General features: G+C 30.4%; 1 protein-coding gene across 9 annotated transcripts in view; it reads right to left on the minus strand.

Annotated features, from left to right (window-relative positions):
- LOC145324772 (uncharacterized) overlaps positions 1-20698 on the minus strand; it is a 238699-nt gene that overhangs the window by 91804 nt on the left and 126197 nt on the right. For all 9 annotated transcript variants that reach the window (XM_080167400.1, XM_080167407.1, XM_080167403.1 and 6 more), the window contains exons 3-6: positions 5285-5401; positions 2857-2987; positions 2208-2661; positions 19-86 (exon numbers count right to left, since the gene is read on the minus strand). In XM_080167400.1, the coding sequence (XP_080023526.1) occupies positions 19-86; positions 2208-2661; positions 2857-2968 (634 nt within the window). In that variant the 5' untranslated portion in view covers positions 2969-2987; positions 5285-5401. The remainder of the gene's footprint in view (positions 1-18; positions 87-2207; positions 2662-2856; positions 2988-5284; positions 5402-20698) is intronic.

A 20698-nucleotide genomic window follows, 5' to 3' on the forward strand; every position in this document is an offset into this window, starting at 1 on the left:
TTTATATGTTTTACTAACCTGTAGTTATCACTGATATAAAGTAGAATAGTTGAATACTAAGGGAACACAGCTTCAGAAGTCCATGTCTGATTCAAAACACAAAATATTTATCTCTATTAGTTTTTAAAATTTGTTTGTCTTGTGCAAATACATAATATTTAATAAAAAAAATAATAAATTAACCTTTTATTAAGATAACAATAAAAGAATAAATGCAGATTTCTTCTCTGGAATTAAAAAGTCAAACTAAATAAAGCTTTGATTTAATTGTGTAAAGTACAAAACCATACATGTACAAATAAAGAGTATCTGAACTACAAAAAAAAATTGTGTAAAACCCAGCAAAATATAAAGTCACAAATTTGTTGGCAGAAGATAATCCGGGTAAATAAATTAAACTTATCCAATCTCAATATCAATGAAGACCAAAGATTTGTCTGGGGGGCATTGAAAAGATTTCTCCCCCCCCCCCCTCCCCCACTTCTATTAAAAAGTCCCAAACTCCATGTAAATAATGTTTTTACAAAGCAGGGGTGTTTTTTTTTATAAGAAGTGATAAGAATAAGTTCTATGTTATCTAAAACAGATATTTAGATGAAATTATGTCATTAATTTGGCTTTTGGAGTCTAATTTTATAATTACTTTAGAAAATTTCTGTGGATTTTTATCCTTATTAGAAGAACATTCTCAACTGACATTCAAGAATTTGATCAATTTTACAAATGTCATTTTCTTAATCTAAAACTAATTTCCCCAAGCTGAAGACCAATCTATTTAAAACAGAAAAGAAGATGTCTTTTTTTTAAAAGTAGTGCAGCTACTTCAAGCATATTTCTTCAAGAGAAGACTTAAAAGACTTCCTATCAAGGTGTTGGTTTTTGTTAAATTGTTGAATTAGTTTGATATTATTGATCATTTTGCAAAATAATGATCCATAAAAAAAAAATTTGTGGTTCATCAACAAATAAAACAACTCTTGTGTTGTACCTAAAGTCTTCATTATCTCAAATTTTTCATAGCTAATATTTTAAGTAAACCTTGTATTTTTAAGGTTTGTTGATAACGAATTCAAAACTTTCTTTAAAAATGTAAAAACATGTTGAATGATAAGTGTAGATTAAGGATGATACATTTTAATCTATTAGTAATAGGTTTCTGAGCAAAAAGGAATTTGGAGTTGGAGTAAATTTAAATTCTCATACCAAAAGCAGAGGTGGATAGAATTTAAATGGAATAAAGTTTTTTTTTCAAACACCATAAATAAATCGAATTTATTTCAAAGCTAAAAAATGTAAGATTGAAATTTGGAAAATATTCTAAATTGTAAGTTTATACTTATGCTTGACTAAACTAAAGCCCACTTGCTTACAAACATTTATGAATATTTTACTGGGTGTATTTGAAAAAAAAAACTTTGAAACTATTTTTTTCATTAAAAGATATTTTAATCCAAGATTAACATATACTTATAATAGATTTACAAATAAAATAAGAATTTAAATTAATTAACTATTTGATTTTTGAGACTCCCTGTAGTCAAAACCATTTTAAATACACTTCCACATATAAAATACATTATTCCTAACAGGAAAGAGTAGGTTCAGAAAGAAATAGAAAAAGGGGAAAAAAGAATAGGTGAAAGAGGAGAGAGAGAGAGAGGAAAACTTCAAAGTTAACTTTTAAAAGTTTTGAGTTTGACAGACTTGAAAGGAAAAGATTTTAAATTTAGAGGAGCCAGGGGTTGGGCTGGGTTTGGTTTCAATAAGAAAACAGAGACAATTCTTCTAGGAAATAATTTAGATGGAGTAGACATATGTTTGGGAATTCATTGAGAAAAGTAGAAACTGCTTCTGAGATTGGCATGTGGAATTTATTTTACACATTCACCTGGCCTATGAACATTAATCTACTCTAGGTCATTGCATAAATACTTATTTTTAGTGTCTTTTTTCCCATTTGGATTACAGATTAAATAAATTCTAATCTTTAATCAAACTATTATCTTATCATATACTATTTTATCAGGAACGTCCGTCACTATCCCAGGACTAGGTTATGTTTGGCTTAACTGACTTCCATTCAATATAAATTTGAAAGATGTTTTACATTCAATCTGGTTATGCTAAGATATTGAAAAGTATTATAGCATGGTATAGATTGTAGTAAAATCTAAAACACATAAATAGTTAAACTATTTTGTGTTTTCCTTGAGAAAGATTGAAAATTAAGCTGCTTTGACAGCCAACTGCTACTATCAGCAGCTCTGGAGCAGCTTTTCTCACGTGACCACAGGGAAGAACTTAGTCGGGAGCTGTTTAAGCTGTCATTGTCTATACCACAGTTACCAGAACAGCTACTGCTGCAATTTCTGCTAAAATTTTGGATACTTTCATGAGAATTTGAGCTGTTTTTACTTATTTGTGTTATCAATCTATCTTCTGTCGGAGAAAATAATGAAGAAGAGCTGCAACTGTCAGCTGTTGAATGCCCATGTAAGTGACAGCTTGAAAAATTAGCTGCTGCTGATGGTAAAATTGATGTTGAAAAATATAAACTATGTTGTGTATTTATACTGTGTGTTGACGTTGGTTTAGAGTTGTGGGGAGATGTGGGTAGGTTGTCTGGGGATATCAAGGGTGTTGGAACACAAGGTAGACATTCTAAAACAAAATTAGAGTTAATATATATATTATTGAACACCAATATTTTCCAATATTTTTTTTTTCTCACCTAACCATAGGTTTCCTATAAAATCTAACCAAAAAAGGAGATTAAACACAAATTTAATTTGGTTTGTTTATCTATTGACTAATTTTACTCATTTTAAGTAAACAAAAATTAAGTTTGTTCTTAACCTGAGTTTGATGCTTTGGATTGCCTCTGCCTCCGTGTTACTAACTGCTGTGTTTGTGAATATGTTTGTCCTTGTTTCCCAGTCATATATTTATATCTAGTTGCGGCTGACATTTTCCCGGCATCACCAAACCTAAACAAATTGGAAGATTTTTTAGTATTGTTTGGAAGATTTTTTTGTTTTGTTTAGAAGATTTCAAAAAAAAAGAATTACTTTCAGCTTTCTTTCTAACTTCGAGAAGCTCCTATTTAAGAAAAAGGGATAAATTAACCTAAATTTATGTCTTTATATTCAATTAAGATAATTATATATGGCCTACACTCAAAGTTGTTTTGCAATTTAACATAATAACACCAATACTTCATTTGGAACTTCCCTGTAATAGCCATTCTTTATATAACCAACAGAATTTAGAATTTTTCATGAAAGACTGTTTGAGGTTAAAAAGGGCATAAATAAAATTTGAAAGTAAATGTTTTCTGAATGAAAAGTTAATTGTGTACTTTAAAATCAGAATACTAATTAAACTTCTACAAAATTCTTGCTAGAATTATCACATTTTAGATTAAAGAAAAAAAGAGTATTCATGAAGTGTATAATATTATGTAAATGTTGTATTTCACACTAAAAATGTTTAATTTTAAAACTTTTTTTTAAGAAGAAAAACTTAAATTAAAACAATTTCAAGAGTAAATGTTTTAAATGAATAATTATTATATTATTAAACAAATTTGATTGAAAAACTTCTTTTCTTTCTAAAGATTTTTCTTTAAACAGCTATTGTACAATAAGGACAATGCCCAAAAAATTGACATAAAAATCTTCATTCCACAAAATATTTATCAACAACATAGAATAGAATATTAAGATTGACAAGTGGGGAATGAATATATCTTTCTTTGTCCTATCTCTTAATACAATAGGCCACAGATCTTAGAAACTTGAGAAATAAAACTACTATAAACAAACTAAAGAAGAGCTTTCCTAACAAAATCTGTAGAAGAGGACAATTCTATCTAAAATTTAAAAAGTTAAGTAATTATGTTTCCCAGAAGTCTTCTTTCCTCAACACCAATAAAACTTATAATGAGTTCTTTTCACATTTACCCAACACATTACCCAGTAACTTATATATGCTATAGTAGTTGGAAGTATGTATGTATGTTCAATAATATCCCTAAAACAACTGTCAAAATTCAGAATAGATTCTGAAAAGGTTTTCAGCGTTTTTGATATGTCGAACTTTTAAATAAATTGTGTGATTATCAAGACATAATTATGTTTGCCTGTAACTTTCTTCATATCTTTACATAAAACTAATTTGTTTGTTTAGCTTCATTAAGAGGTTAGTATTTATATAGCTAAAACCAGCTGATTCTGTACTCCCATTACTATATAATATAATCTTCCAGTCCATAAAAAACAAAGTTACAGACACACATTTCAACAAAACTAGAAAAATTATATCCAAGCATAAAAATAACAAATTAATTTGTTTGTTCATATTTAAAGCCTAAACCAAACATTAAGCATTGAACAAAACAAAATCCACAGAAAAAAAAGTGCCAAAGGAAAAATATTACTATAAATTTAGATAATTAATAATTTCTCCAACAATGAACAATCAATTTTATTCCTGATATTTCTTTTCTGGTTTTTGTAGATAAAAAGAAGAAATAAGTTTTCTGTGAGATTAACTAACTATTTATATTTTTCTTTTCCTAATTCCATATATAGCAAAAAACAGTATGAATGAGAACTTTCTAATTAGTGTTTCTTTTCAATGAGAACCTACTTTTTTTTACTTGGTCACTTAGTATTTGATACTAATATAAGGTTAAGCAATAAGGGTTAAACATAGTTAAGATTTTCTCTAACTATATTTTTTATATTTGATTTTAAATGTATAAGCTAATCTACAAGCCAACTTTTGATCTTATAGTTAAAATATTTCGTTTTTCTAATAACGAGGAATGAAGGGGAAATTGGACTGTAAATAAAATGGTACCCATAATTACAAAAAGTTCTCTAAATTCTTAACCTATTACCTTTAAGTACTTTTATTTAATTTTGATTGGTATGTTTATAATAGCAGTATCCAAATCAATAAAGTGTATTTTTGTTTTTACCCATCTCCATTGACTTATCGGGAATAGTTCCTTTCGTGACATTGCACCTTAAGGGGCGATTTGTCGTATTTTTAAAATGGCTTTTTATAGGTTATTTTAGGTTAGGTTAGGTTATATTGGGTTAGGTGATTGCCCCACATGGTTAGGTAATTGGCCCCGCAGGGTTAGAGCCCCCCGCAGGGGCTAGAAATAGGAGAAAACCTACGGTGAAAAATACGAAGAATTGACCCTAAGGTGCGATGTCTCGAAAGGGACAATACCCGACTTATCCCCTAAGTCCATGTTATAATTGAACCTTACCTAGGTGATGCCTGAGCAGAGGAGGGCAAAGTATCTGGTCATCTCAGCATGGCCAAGTCACGTGACTGCACTGCTGAATCACAACACAACAACTCTGACCGCTCATTGCAAGCTAACCTGAAAATAAAAATAAATGTTTAAAAAAAGAATTTATCAAAACAGATTAAAATATAAAACAATATCAATTAACTTCAACAAGACAACATCTATGAAAGAAAATTTACCTTTTCAGGCTGATGTACCTTACCCGAAATATCAAAGCAATTTATACAATAAATGTAAAATAGAAAAGTTACAAGTCTTGCATTTGAGAGATCTTTAGCCACAAACAGACACCCTGTTACTTTATTAATAAGGCACACATTTAAAAGTAGAAAAACTTTGCTTCATTATGATACCCTGATAGGATATATTACAATTCATAATGTACATTAAATACAAAAAAAAAGATTAAATTATTAAGAGGCTACGATAGGTAATAAATAGCTAACAAACACATTCATATTCATGAATTAAACCCCGAACAAACATATTATGCAATACAGAATTTTCATAATAGCAGCTTTATTATTCATTTAGGATGATTTTACAATAAATATGAAATGTAGATGCCTCTTTTGGTTACAAAATTTCACTGTTATTTTTTAATTAGTCAGCACCAATAAAGCACAAGATCTCAAAAACAGCATTTGGGGGTAATACTGGTGAACAAATATATTATGCAAATCCAAAACAAAGCAACAAAAAAAAGGTTTTTTGGCACTTTTCTCCTCTTTTAAAGATTGATTATGATAAAATAATATTTTTTTAAGGGATTTATGCATTAATTATTATGAAATATAGTATAAGGTAGAAATTAATGATTTTTCTAAATAATAAATGTATGAAAAAAATAAATTTGATCCCTATCACTTTAGAGGACAGCTGCTGACCCCCAGTCTTATGGATGAACCTAAATACATGTTAAAGATAAAAATTACCCTGAAAATTATACAAAAATGTTTTTTGGTGTGTTGAAAAAATCTATTTTAAAATCTTGATTTTGAGGATGATGACCTTTAAGATGCCCCTATTGGTGGTGATGGTGAGCCAAATGTTATCAAAGTGCATGTCCATGATGACAACTTATATATTAAACTATGATCCAATTTTTGTAGTTATAGCATCCTCCAACCCAGCATTATTAAAAAAGAAAAGAATTGCAATTTTATTTACTTCAATTCATAAGGTGAATACTGTAGTTTTTAGAAGATGGTTATATTTCTTGTCGGAAGGCTCCATTGGAGGCTGCTATGACTACAAAAAATGGTACATAGGTTAATAGACAAGTTGTTGTAATGGGCAAGTACTTAGATAACATTTGGCTCACCATCACCACCAACAGGAGCATCTGAAAGGTCATCATCCTCAAAATCAAGATTTTAAAATGAATTTTTTTAACACATAAAAAAACATTTTTGTATAATTTTCAGGGTAATTTTTATCTTTAACATGTATTTAGGTTCATCCATAAGACTGGGGGTCAGTAGCTGTCCTCTAAAGTGATAGGGATCGAATTTATTTTTTTCAATCATTTCTTATTTAGAAAAATCATTAATTTCTACCTTATACTATATTTCATAATAATTAATGCATAAATCCCTTAAAAAAATATTATTTATCATAATCAATCTTTAAAAGAGGAGAAAAGTGCCAAAAAACCTTTTTTTGTTGCTTTGTTTTGGATTTGCATAATATATTTGTTCACCAGTATTACCCCCAAATGCTGTTTTTGAGATCTTGTGCTTTATTGGTGCTGATTAATCAAAAAATAACAGTGGAATTTTGTAACCAAAAGAGGCATCTACATTTCATATTTATTGTAAAATCATCCTAAATGAATAATAAAGCTGCTATTTTGAAAATTCAGATTTGCATAATATGTTTGTTCGGGGTTTAGAATGGATTAAGTGTTTTAGTGTTCTAACAAAGCAACAGTATACATATTTTTTACTTAAGTTGCATTTGATTTTTGACTAAAAACTAATCCAAAACTTTAGATTGGATTAAATTATCAAAATAATAGTAAGAAATATTTATTGTGCTATTTTTGGTAACATACAAACTTGTCTGTTTTGTATAGACATATCTGTGTTTAATTTCATGTAATTGCTTTTCAGGATTTATGTGTTTAGCTATCATTACAAATTAACCATACATTTTTAAGTTTTTCACCATTTATAAAATATTTTTTTGTGCACTTTCCTCAAAAAAATATCTTTTATATTTTAACGTTATATAAAAAGTTTAACATTAAAAATACCTTTCTTGTCTTTAATAAATATCTGTTCAATTTATCTTTAAAACGAACCTTTTCATAACTAGTGTCGGTCCGAATGTTCTTACTTCCGTAACGGATAGCGGATAGCTCTATGTTATTTATGACATGTTACTAACATCAACTCGAACCAAATTATGCTTTGAAAGACACTCATTCTAAGAAACCTTTTATCATAAAGACTTTGATTTTTAAAACGATTACCATAGTTTCGTGACCTTATTAGAATGAAGGTTACTAGAAAGAAGAAGCATAATGTTTTAGAAAGCTAAGCATCTCTTTATTAAAGTCTTTAATTTGTAAGTATGTATTTCCCTTCTAAGCATTCTTGGGAATAGTCCCTTTCTTAACATCGCCCCATAAGGGGCGATTCGTCGTATTTTTAAAATGGCTTTTTAATAGGTTATTTTAGGTTAGGTTAGGTTATATTGGGTTAGTTGATTGCCCCACAGGGTTAGGTAATTGGCCCCGAAGGGTTAGAGCCCGGCAGGGGCTAGAAAAAGGAGAAAAGCTACTGTGAAAAATACGAAGAATTGTCCCATTAGGTGCAATGTCACGAAAGGGACTATACCCGACAGTTTGATTTGTTAATGTTTACCCCTTGTATCTTCAATATTTGTGTCCATCTACTTAACCTATAGCTCTAGTGTAATCTTAGAAAATCCCTGGTTGTGTAATATTGGAAAAAACATCAAAAGTTCTTATTGATAGCCTAGGAGACCAATATATAATAAGTCAGGGACCATAGGGGATAAGACAAAAGGCAAAATTTAAAAATAAGATACACAAAACTACCCTATATGTATATACATGTAAATTAGACAAAGAAAAGTTTGTACAGTACAACCCAATAAAGATTTAATAAAAGTCCCACAAGTTTTAAAGCCAACGAATGAAAGAAAGTAATTATACAATTTTTGGGATCATAATAATTTTCAGTTCATCGTCCCTTTCCTCCCTGAAAGTAAGTAAAGTCTGTATACATCAAAACAGGGTGGATAAATATTTTTTTGGATTTCATGAATTTTATTTTTTTAGAATCTAAAGACTAAAATGTAATTTTAATGAAAAATAAACCATGTTAGTGCTTATTTTCTATTCTAACCTTAATGTGCCTTTTGTTGTTATTATCCTTAGCTTTTTTTACGAGCTAATCCATGGTATTTTACAGTCTGTACGTCTATTTTAAACACGTTGATTTGAACTTTTTACAACAAATTTTTAAGTGATAAATTTATCCTATTGGTCTGATTTTTTAGTACTGATTCGTAGGACAACAAAGTACATTCTTATAAGCGAAGCATCTCTATAATTAAGGTCTAAAAATGTAAGTATGTCCTTAAACAATATCTTGTATTTAAACAGTTTTTCAACAGATTTACTTAGAATTTTGTTTGGTTCGACTTTTATACATTTATATTCTGATTATTCATTTCTTAAACTCTACAAGTGTTAATGTTCGTATGTCCTACCATTTCAGAGCTTCGCTTTTATGGATGTGTCATCCTTGTTACATTACATAATTATTCTTTAAGATTGAATAAGAATGGTGACTCATAAGACTATGAACATTTTGGTAAACAATATTTTAGTGAGCTACTCTATAATTCACTTTGTCTGTCTTAAACACTGTCATCTATACCACAAAAGACATAAATATGTATCAAAATTTTATTGTAACTGAAGAGTATCATAAAAAAGAAAGTGTATTCCTTATAATCTTTTGTTAGTCATTTTAGGTTAAATCATATACATATATGTATATATATAAAGGTTCAGTGATGTGACTTTCAAATATTTATTATTTATGAGAATCCCTTATAAAAATATAACCTAATGAATATCTCTTTATACCCCATTAAGCTATAAAAATGTATGTAAGAAAATAATTTATAGAAAGATTATGCAGAACCATAATTTTTTTGGTTTTCCAGCATTGGTGAAATATAAAAAGAATTATTCTGTATATTTAAAAAGAATATTATTTCAATACAGGCTTTTTATAAAAATGTATTTTTACAAAATAAAAGAAAAAAGTTCAGTGATCTGAATTGTTGAGAAATGTTTACCCCACCCCCTTATTCAAAAAAAATATTAAAAGTAATGGGTTAGGGTAGTTTTCGGCTTGTTTGTTTAATACTTTAGGTCAGTAAGGTAGTCCCATAAGGTTAACTTAGACCACACCATTTAGAGGTCCCGCAGGGTTAAACATAGGGAACCCCTCTCCCTAAGTATTTCATTGATCAACAGGAACTTTGAGTGAAAGTGCCAAAAAATTGAGGGAAAATAATATATTGAGATGCATTTAGAAATTTAGAATGATTCAGTGTGACACAAATTAAGATCTTATCCTTGAAACTAAAATCTTTCAATCTTAATTTGGGTTAACATCAATTGGTTTCTCTTTTTGTACAGTACAAATTTTAAATCATAATATTATTATAATTATTATTACAAATTATAGAATAATAATATATTATAAAATAAGTAATTGGCCTACAAGTGTTGTTTAATATTATTTTGATGATTTTTTAATTAGGTAGTTTTATCATTTCTTAATAAGTTCTATTTATAGAATATTTTTAATTCTGTACTTAAACGGCAGTACAAAAATTATCATGGCCTTAACCACAGATTTAGTTGTGTGTGTGTGTGTGTGTATGTGTGTGTATGTGTGGGTGTGTGTGTGTGTGTGTAAGTGTGTGTGTGTGTAAGCACTTCTGTAACTCTCTATTTCATCATCACCCATTATGCAATCAAACTAAAACTTTTAGTCAAGAGGACACTCTGAAAGTTTAATTAATTAGTTATTTCATTCATTATAGAATAGGTAATACTTGATTATTAGCTCAGGGTTTCATTGAATATTATCAAATTATATTTTTTAAAAAGGAATATCTCTAAAAGTTGTAACAAAGTACAGTCAAAATATCTGCCTGACTGTAAGGCAAGAAAATTCCACTAAATTACTATCATTGTCACACATCTTGCAGAGCAAAATTTTTAAAGTTTTTAGTGTTTTGATCCAAGATGGGAACTTATTAATAATATAAACTGTTTGCAAGATCTAAACAAGCAAACATACGTACAACCCAAATAGGATAGATGCTAAAAAAAAATAAAAGAAGAGTGCCTCTTTTAAATGTGCATTGAATATATGTGTTAAGCATCTTTCAAACTATTTCATTATATAATCTGAAACTTGAAAAAAGTAGGATGAATTTGTAAGAGAATTAATTAAACTAGTCCATCAATAGGACGCATGGGATTGGAGGTGCTATAGAATAATCCTTATATAAAAGTAACAGTATGTCTATGCATAAGATCTCGCTAACCGCTAGACCGATATGGTTCTCCCTTACAGTAAGCTTCTTATATGGTCTGGCAAGGTGCATAGCTTTTTTTAGGGAAGGTTACTATCATCCACCCAAGAAAACTTGACCTGGGGAGAAACTTAAGGCGGATTTTTTGTTTTTTCCTCTGCTCAACCCCTGCTGGGGGGCCCAAACAATGCGGGGCCTTTACCTGTGGTTTGCTAACCCTGTGGGACTATACAGTGCCCACTAAAACCTAACCTAAAATTCTAAACAAACAAAATATTTACTTACTCATTTATTAGGTCATAAAAATGTAAAAGTTAGCAATTGAAAGAAAATACACTCACTCGGAAAAGCCACAGTTATATTTTTATATTTGAAGTAGGGTGAAACCAAATCAGAAAACAAGGATTGCAACATGCAATATAGTACAGCGAAGTCTAGACTGACATATTACCAGGTAAGTAGGGGACATTTGGCTGTTCTTTACATTAGTCCCAAAAGATTGATAGTAAATTTTTATTATTCAAATCAGAAATTTGATTTGTTGGTTTATTAAGTTGTGTCCAAAGGTTTAACCACTAATTGTAAGTTACAGTAGGGTTGATTTTGTGTACCTACATTGGTGATCTACATTAATTTATCTGCCTTTGTCTTATCCCTTTCAATCCATGCATATCAACGACATAAAATTCTTATGCTGTTATTAAGACCATATTAACCCTTTTGAATCAGCGAAATTTCTTGCTATATGTTGCGAACGTATGGGAAATACAATGGACGATAAATTGATGCTCAACCACAATCATATATATTATTTTAGGTTATTGTAGACTTTATTTTGCATCTATAGAGTAGCTGCGCTCTAGCAAGGAAAGGTTAAGAAAGGTTACCCGCGGATCAAACCCATAATTTTCAATTTGATTTGCACAACCGTAAAACCCAGCCCTTATTTTTATCCCCTTTTATTTCTCATTTTTTTGGCAGCGTAGCATCTCTACATATAGCTTTTTCTGTAAGTCCATCCTTTTTTTCTGCATTCGCCCAAATGAAGAATAGTTTTCACGCTGTTTATGACATAGATGATCTATCATTTTTTTTGGTTCTTCTATTTTTTTTTTTTTTATATAGCAAAGCCATCTATTCCTTCTGGAAGCAAAAATGCTATTAGTTGGTAATTTTCATATTTTTAAAAGAATACTCTAATTATTTTATTGAAAAAATCTATGAATGGTAATATGATTAGTGTCAGTATTAAAGGGTAACTGAAGATTGCTTTAATGCACGAAACATGATGTATTATAAATAATCTAGTGTTATTCATTCTATGTGGGCTATATTGGTTGATTTTGTAATCCTTTATGAATATTATCATCCTTGTTTTCATTTCTTTTTGATTCCCTATACATTATACATAATACATACCTTTGAAAAATATTTCATTCATATATGAATGTGTGTAATAGCCTCTCTCGGAATTTATATTTTTTTAGTAGCGAAGCTACTCTGTAATTTACTTTCTCTGTACATAATTGACTTGGTAAGTCGGTCTGTCGGTCAAAGTTGAAATACTTATCTTTTTTTCTTTATTTTTTCTATGATTAATCACATGCATTCTTCTCTTTCTTTTTCTAATGACAACTGCACGTCTGCTACATAATTTCCTTTGTATGTCATAAAACAAAAAAAATAATTAATTTTGCTTATTATCGGTTAGACTACTTTAAATAAACTGAATGACATATTTGGTAAGGCTATCGCCTAAATATTTTGTGCATTTGAGGTCTACTTTAAGAGAAAAAGGGTTCTATTTAAACTTTTTAAATATTTTCAAATATGTAATACAAATCATAAGTCAAAGTTATTGCAAATTTTGTTCATTTTAAATAAAGTTTTCTACTTTTTTAAAGTTAAATTTAAGTATTTTTTAAAACATAGAAAGGTATTGATTTTTCCAAAAATTTGTAATTTTCCAGTTTCCTCATTTTTCTCAACTCTCTTATTTATTTTTACAAAATTTGGAAGTATGGGAGGGAGATTGTTTTTATTTACCATACTACTGCAATAAATTAGTAAGAACCAGCTTAAGAGAAGCATTACATGTAATTTAAGTGTATTATCATATTTTACCTAATAAGTATTGTCAGTTTTTTAACATATACATGAGTATTAAATGCATGCTAATAATTTGTAGTTGCAATGTTTCATAGACAACTTATTTCACAAAGATTTAATACAATTAGTTTGCATCAATATGATATTTTAACATTTTTCTATATAGGATTGTTTTTGATTTTCAATGGAGCTTTATATTGGTTCTTTCCTATAAGAAGGTTGAATAATACTTTCCGTTTAAGATTTATTACTCTAGATGTTTGATCATAGCCTTTATTTAGAAACATGTCATTGAATTCCATAATACAAGATCCAAAAGATAGTGGAACAATGTGACTAAAAAATCAGCCATGGGACGTCATGAAAAAATGGATTATCCATCACTTTTTAGGGGGTTTCCTTTCCCACTTCTCCTTTCATCTCCCTCATTTTTATGACGTCACATGCTGATTTTGAGTCACCTTGTCCCTATACTCTAAAAGTTTTGAAAATATAATTTCTAATAGCTTAGGTTTATATGGATGTCTTAATATATGGATAAAATGAAAATATCTGCGCCTTCGTTACAAAATGTGTACACTAGTGCAATGTGGTCGAAATGTTTCTACACACTGTTCCTATTGTTCGAATTAAGGGATGTACTCCAGAATTTCTATATTTATTGCTTTTTAAAAATCCTCCAAAAAATATAACAATAATATATTTTATCTATGAGCTTTAGGTGTGCTAAAAGTGATGAAAATTTTAGTAATATCTTTGAAAAGCCGAAATTAACAAGAAAATTCTTAAGAGCACCGCTACTCTATGAACTATTTTACATATTGAAATAATTGTATATATTACTATTTTATCATGAATCCTAATATAAAAGTAACAGGATCTGTGTCTTTGTGTCTGTCTGTCTGTACCAAAGTATCTAGCTAACCGCTGACCCCATATGGTTCTTCTTTACAATTCAGCTTCTCAACGGCCATGGGAAGATTCGAAACTATTTTGGGAAAGTGTACCTCTAGCCTCGAACTAGAATTCGCCCTAGAAAATAATGACGCCCTCATGTGCCCCAAGAGGCTTTAATAGGGCATAAACGTTGGTAAATTTATTTTATTGATTTTGACATCCTTGTTATTTTTGCAAAAAAAAGGTAAAAAACCTTTGACAGGAAAATTAGCGCGAAATAAAGGATAAAAGGGGTAAGATTCGCATGTCTTTAAGACACTATTTTTGCCGACATGAAGATTTTAGCATCTAGAAACCCCTGAAGCTATATTTTGATTATTATTGTCGGAGTTGCTTCAATACATAATTTGAGTTGACCTGTCACTTATCAAGTTGCTGATTCCTAGTCAAGGCAGTCCGCTTAGTCTCATCAACATAATGGATTTATTACTAATTGGATTTTACACCAGATTTTCATGTTCTCTAGCAAAGTAATGCATAAAGCGGGCAAAAATTAGGATCGTCTCCCGTCACCCCCTTTACCCCATCTCTTCCCTCCTACTGAATGAACTAACTGACCAATAAATGAAATAGGGAAATAGCAATCTAAATTAACGACAATTTTTCCCCTGTGCTAATATTCACGAATATTCTACACCCATAATTATTATTGACTAATATTTAGTGTCATTTCCCGGTACACTATCAAATAAAATTTTATTCACCCCTTGTCGAAAATTACTAAGTAATACACCCCTGTTTCATGCGCTAATTTTTTCCCCTTAATATGAGCGGAAAGATGATATTAAAAGAATAAGAAAAAAAGATTTTTTTTGTGCAAAATAAATAGGTTGCGAAATATCACGTAATTTTGCAAGAAATTTTTGGCAGTGCAAAGCTACTCGTGTTATTAATGACTTATTATATATAAACTTAAAGATATTTAGTTGCAGATATTTATCCCAATAATTAAAAGGCAGGTTATTTGATTTTAATTTATTTACAAAATATTTGATTTACTATGTTTAAACAAGTAGCCAGAAGAAATACTTCTAGAGGAGAAAAAAGTTGAAGGTAGGCCTTCGCAAATTCAAGTTTTAGTGGAGTGTTGACCCGCTCCCCCTTTTTTGCACGCTTGTGGCAAAACAGTTGATCTTTGATAGTCTTTTTTTATGAAAATAATTAAAATATTTGTGGACAACCGGCAATATGGGTGTAGATGGATACCTGCAGCTTACAAAGTGCATCCATCCCATACAATTTTACACATCTTCCTACACAATCAAAATGGAACATCCCCCCCCCCCCCCTCAGTTATAGTATTAAATGAAAATTAGAATTATACATACTTACATTTAAGACTAAATTATAGAGTTTCTTTGGTTATAATCATAGAGTTGCTAAGCTTTCTATTTGAATTTAGCAGTATTAACTTTTGGAAAGTTTGAAAAGCGATAGAATAATTCAAATTCAGAAGAACAATTAGAATGGGCGAACGGACGAACCTTTCCCAAAAGTAGATATGTTTCGTGAACAAAAAAAAAAGACAGAATGAGGGGTCGATTTAATGTTTTAAGAACACTACCTGCATCCAGGGAGTAAGGGAGGGGACAATGGGCAATTCATTCAATTTAAGAGTTTTTGAAGAAAGGCCATGAAAACCAGAATAATCCCGAAAATATGGTTGAAATTATAAAGTGATTGTTGATTAAACTAGAAAACCATAAACTAAGAAAAAAGTTCCAAGAAAAAAAAGCAATCATTTGAAAATTAGATTACCAGTATTACAGACTGACATAACCATTCTGTAATTAATTACTAGAAATATCTCCCTGGAACTCTCCAAATGACAGGGAAAGAGAAAAAAGATTTGGGGGCAAGTGATGTGAACACGGAAAAAAGGGGCAGGCAGGCGTGTAGCTGGAGATGGGCAAGTATATGACCCGCACGCCTTCCTGCCCCTTTTTATCCTGTTTTTTTCCCCCACCTCACTTCTCCAAAACTAACAAAACGAGTAACGGCATTTCTTGCGCAAGTCCCCAAACTCAGTCAGAAACTGCTAAATTCTTGCACATTCCCTTTAAGCCAGTCCCCAAAGTCTGAGACTCCTAAAGATTGAATATTCGATCCATTGTCCCCTCCCTTACTCCCTGACCTGCATCCCTTCTCTCTAATTCTCTTTAAACTGCATTTTCTCTTCTTGCAATATAGTCAGAGAGGAAGGTGTTTAAAGAAAACAAAGAATATCTTCTTCATTAAATATAACAAAAGATAACATTTTCTTTTTGCAATGTAATCAGAAATTTAGCGTTTCTTAACCTATCGCTTAAGGAGATTGATTGCCCCCCCCCCCTCCCTTGCCACCACAGAAGCCTAAATGGTTAGTTATAATTTGAAAGTTCTAAATAATTGCTATTATCATTAGTGCCAAATTGTTTACACTGTAAAAATACTCGGAAAGAACGATCAGAAGTGATAGTAGGGGTGGAAAACACAGTGAAATTTAGACATCACATTCTAAAATATATCTGAACAAGAGGCAACGCCCCTAGAGTAACATTTGGGCCCTTGAGCAAGGAGAGTGGGAGTTGACCCTGCATGCATATTACATTTTAGTTTTAAAGAAAACCAAAAAAAATATTTTTTTTCAGGGTAGATTTCTCTTTTAAATAGTTATAAACCTTTTCTGGACCGATAAGAAACTTTACTGTAAAGGAGAACCATATCGGTTCAGAAGTTAGCGAGAATCATCAATACAAATAAACACTCAGATAATCTGACAAACATCCTGTTACTTTTATTTAAAGTTGAAGTAATTTTGATTGTGCTTTCATTTTTTTTCCTTGAATAAAATCAATAAATATTCTGTAATAATCATTTTGTTTAATTTAGGGGAGAATAATTTTTTTTTTTATAATTTACCCAAATAGTTGAAAGTGAAAAGAAAACTTTTTATCTGCACAAAAGAGCGAAGAGAAGTGAGAAAAGAAGATGAAAAAGTAGGAAATTTTAGAACAACAGTGACAGTTATAAGGATAGATAGATAGGTACAGAAGCGAGCATAAGGGGGGTGTATCCAACCCCTGTATACACCCCCTACACCTTGATAAGGGTTTACATACAATCCTTTAAAGTAGCCTAGGGTTAGGTTAAGCTTAAATAGTCACATTCCACTTTAATTTAAAGAGGAGGGGGAGGGAAATAGCTTTATTATGTTGTTTCCACCCCCTTGACAATCCCCTGGCAATGAAATTTTCTGTACTACACCCCTCTAAATCTCACATCTCCTACGCACCCCTCGATTTTGGTTTAAGGGAGGTGGCAAAAAATGTAATGCTGGTGTCAAGATTTTTAGGGGCGGTTAGCGCAGCCTCCTGGAAAAACCCTGTACACGCCACTGAATCGATAGTATGTAGAATAAAATATTAAGCAGTGTATAGTATTGCATTACCATATAACAAACACACAGACAAACTAACTTAATGAAGTTGTAAAGATGCCAGGCTACTTAAACTGTTATTGTCAGTTAAGGTCAGGTGAGGTGTCAAAACTTGAAGAAAGAAGTAATTTGAAATGAAAGAGAATTGAGTGAACTGCAGCTAAACAGGAAACTTTTACTTTCCATTTAAAATACAGGTCAATAAGGATCAATCGTACTGCAATAGGCTCTTGTCAGGCACAGTGAAGTGAAATCGGAAGAAAATTATTTATGCTACTTAAAAAATTATTATTATTGAGATGAAAAATAAAAGCTGACATCTTCCTTTCAGACAATTTTGTGCTACGAATCAATTCAAAATATATTAATCAATATCAAAACTACAACCTTGTACATGACCACAGCTGTCAGCCTTTTGAAGACAAAGACACTCGCTAAGCGGGTTTTATAAATTTGTGTCCATAATTTACACAGCAATCATCATTTTCATTAATCATTTTTTTAACGCATTTTTCATTTTAAAAGACTTTCTGCAGGTCTAAAGTTTAAAATTAAATTGATTCCTTTTATACATTTAAGGCCTGTCTGTTCCCTTGCAAGGGCTAGTAATTATCGTTGTGTTGGTTAATGTGACCGTTAGGTATATAATTCACTTGCCCTTGATAGTTTGTCTGTTATGATGAACGTCGCTTTTATTGTTGTTGTCATCCTTGATTCATTTCTTTTTATATGTCAGTATTTATCAAAAATGTCTCTTATTTTTACTTAAAATAATTCCAAAAATGTATAAAAGGCAGAGGTGTATGGAAATTTGACCCTAGAACAACTAATATTTTCAAATAATGTGTTAAAGTGCTTGCCCATTATCAAGGTTATAAAATACAGGTTCACTTAAAGAAGCCTTTGATTTTCAAACTTTGTATCCATGAAGATTATTATTCTGCATGACCTCTGCCTTTTTCAAAGGATCTAAAGGGACAAGACAATGGTCGATCAATTGATGTACATCTCTATCGATGGCACACAAATGTAATCCTTCTGTAGATTAAAATCGGGTACTGAAATGTTACAACGCTCAACTTAATAAACCAACCAATCAAAATTTAGTAAAAGTCCCCAAAGTTATTTTTACCTAACGTATAAGAAAACGTTGCTATAAAACTTTGGTGACTAGTGTAATGAACAGCCCATTGTCCCCTCTCCCTCTGGTTTTTATTTGGAATAAACATGCAGTAATTGTTACAAACAAACAAAAAAGAGGATTGTATTCAATGATTTACCTAAAGAAGAATAAGATTAATCTATTATTCATTGATCTACCCTAATATACAACATTGGCAGACACACAGCAAATATTTGTAATAAGCAAAAATTATTGGAGTTATAGATTTTCTTTTTCCAGAACTCAAGAGGATGAGAGAGACGTGGAGAGAAAGGGAGATTAGGGCTAAAAGAATTGAATATTTAGAGGGCAGACATTGCAGAGAAATGACAAAGCTTTCTGAGAAACAAATAGCAAATACATTAAATCATTTTTTTTCCTTTTTCCCTCTCTTTCAAATAATTTTCAAAAGTAACATGTACATTTGTAGGGTTTAAAAAACTTTCATTACATAAAAAGAATGATAAGAAAAAATACTTAAGAAACATTATTTGATGAGTTGAATTAAAAGTAGTGCAACTTGAAAATTAACCTCACTAACAAGGCATCTAGTTATCTTATAATTATTTTACAATAATTATCATTTATGTAGCATTAATAAGACAAAAAAATTATTTATTTCATTAGTTCTAAGTAAAATATTATCCTATTATATAAAGTAGTAAGCTTTTTTTGTTTGTAAGATTTTGATAACCGGTGGGTTCTTCATTTCAGGGAAGCTTCACATGGATTACGGGGTGGTTTTAGGCTATTTAATTAATATATTCTTCTGGTTTTAGGTCCTTCTCAACCCCTTTGAATACAGAGCTCCTAAGTGATAGGGGAGCAACCGCTAGTTTTTAATTGAGTAAGCTTTGTAATTGTATTTTAACAATTAATTGAATATAATTAGAAATCATAAAAAAAAATTGAATGTGCTTAATCGTAGAAACACATAAAATCGTGAAGAAACATTGAAGTTAAGGGCTTAACCCATCAACCCACATTTTTTTCTTCTTCTAAAGAGTAAAGGTTATGTTTAAGTTGTAAAAAAACAATGACAATTATTTCCATGAGTAATGCAGCAATAATAGATCGTTTATTAGGTTTGGAACTTTCTTTAACAAACTTAAAACTAATCTAGGAAAATCAATTTCTTGATATTAGGGGTTTCTTTCCAACTTCTCCTCTCATCTCTTTCGTTTTTATGACGTTACGTGTCTGATTTATCAGTGACTTTCTCCCCCTACTTAGATAAAAAAGAATGTTTCAGGTCTTGCTAAATAATGAACAAATTGAGTTCTCTACTTTAGGAAAGCTTCCCATGGGTCCCTGTATGGCTATTTTATTTAAAAGTAAACTTTTTATATAGTTTAAAGCAGAAATCTCTATCCAGTGAAGGTTAACTTTGTTTTATTATCTCTTTTTAAACTAATATAAAGCTCTAATTATAATGTAACATCAATTGTAAAAATGACATTAATGCAAGGGCGTTTTTTGGGCAATAACCTGCCTATTAATTATAATCAATCCATATTAATAAAGTGCAGTTTTTAACCTCTTTGACCCCAAAATGCAGTTTATGGGATTTTTTTACAACACCATACTTTTACTCTCAATCAATCAACACATACCTAAAATAAATTTTTAATTGTTAGTTTTTTTTTGTTGATCAATCTTTAAAATATCAATTAATAAACCGTAACTAAGATATCCTGTAAGATAACAAGTAATAACAAGTTTTTTTTGTCCGATTATATCTTGCAAACCGATCTAGATTTCCAATTAAGGAACTGAAGTTTTTGGAGATGCGATCCTCAATTTTCAAATTCTTTGAACGTACATATGAGACTTTTACAGAAATGCTTCGCATCCACAACTATCTATCTATGCTTGATACAAAATCAACACTATATAGATCATATTATGAACCTTTGATTGACACGTGCCCTGCAATTAACTAGTAGCACTCAGGGGCAAGACACAATTACTTTAGCTAGGCCCAAGGCATTATTTGTATCAATTTATGCATTCATAGGCCTGTCTCTACCTATATGACACCATATATGGGTAACGAAAGCTTATTCATGGTAATCTGTATGTGATTTGCTAATAGTATATGTTTATTAAAGATATTATGTTTATAGTT

The sequence above is a fragment of the Acartia tonsa genome, chromosome 7 (genome assembly GCF_053477335.1).
Source record: "Acartia tonsa isolate MP-2025a chromosome 7, ASM5347733v1, whole genome shotgun sequence".
NCBI classification, from domain to species: domain Eukaryota; kingdom Metazoa; phylum Arthropoda; class Copepoda; order Calanoida; family Acartiidae; genus Acartia; species Acartia tonsa.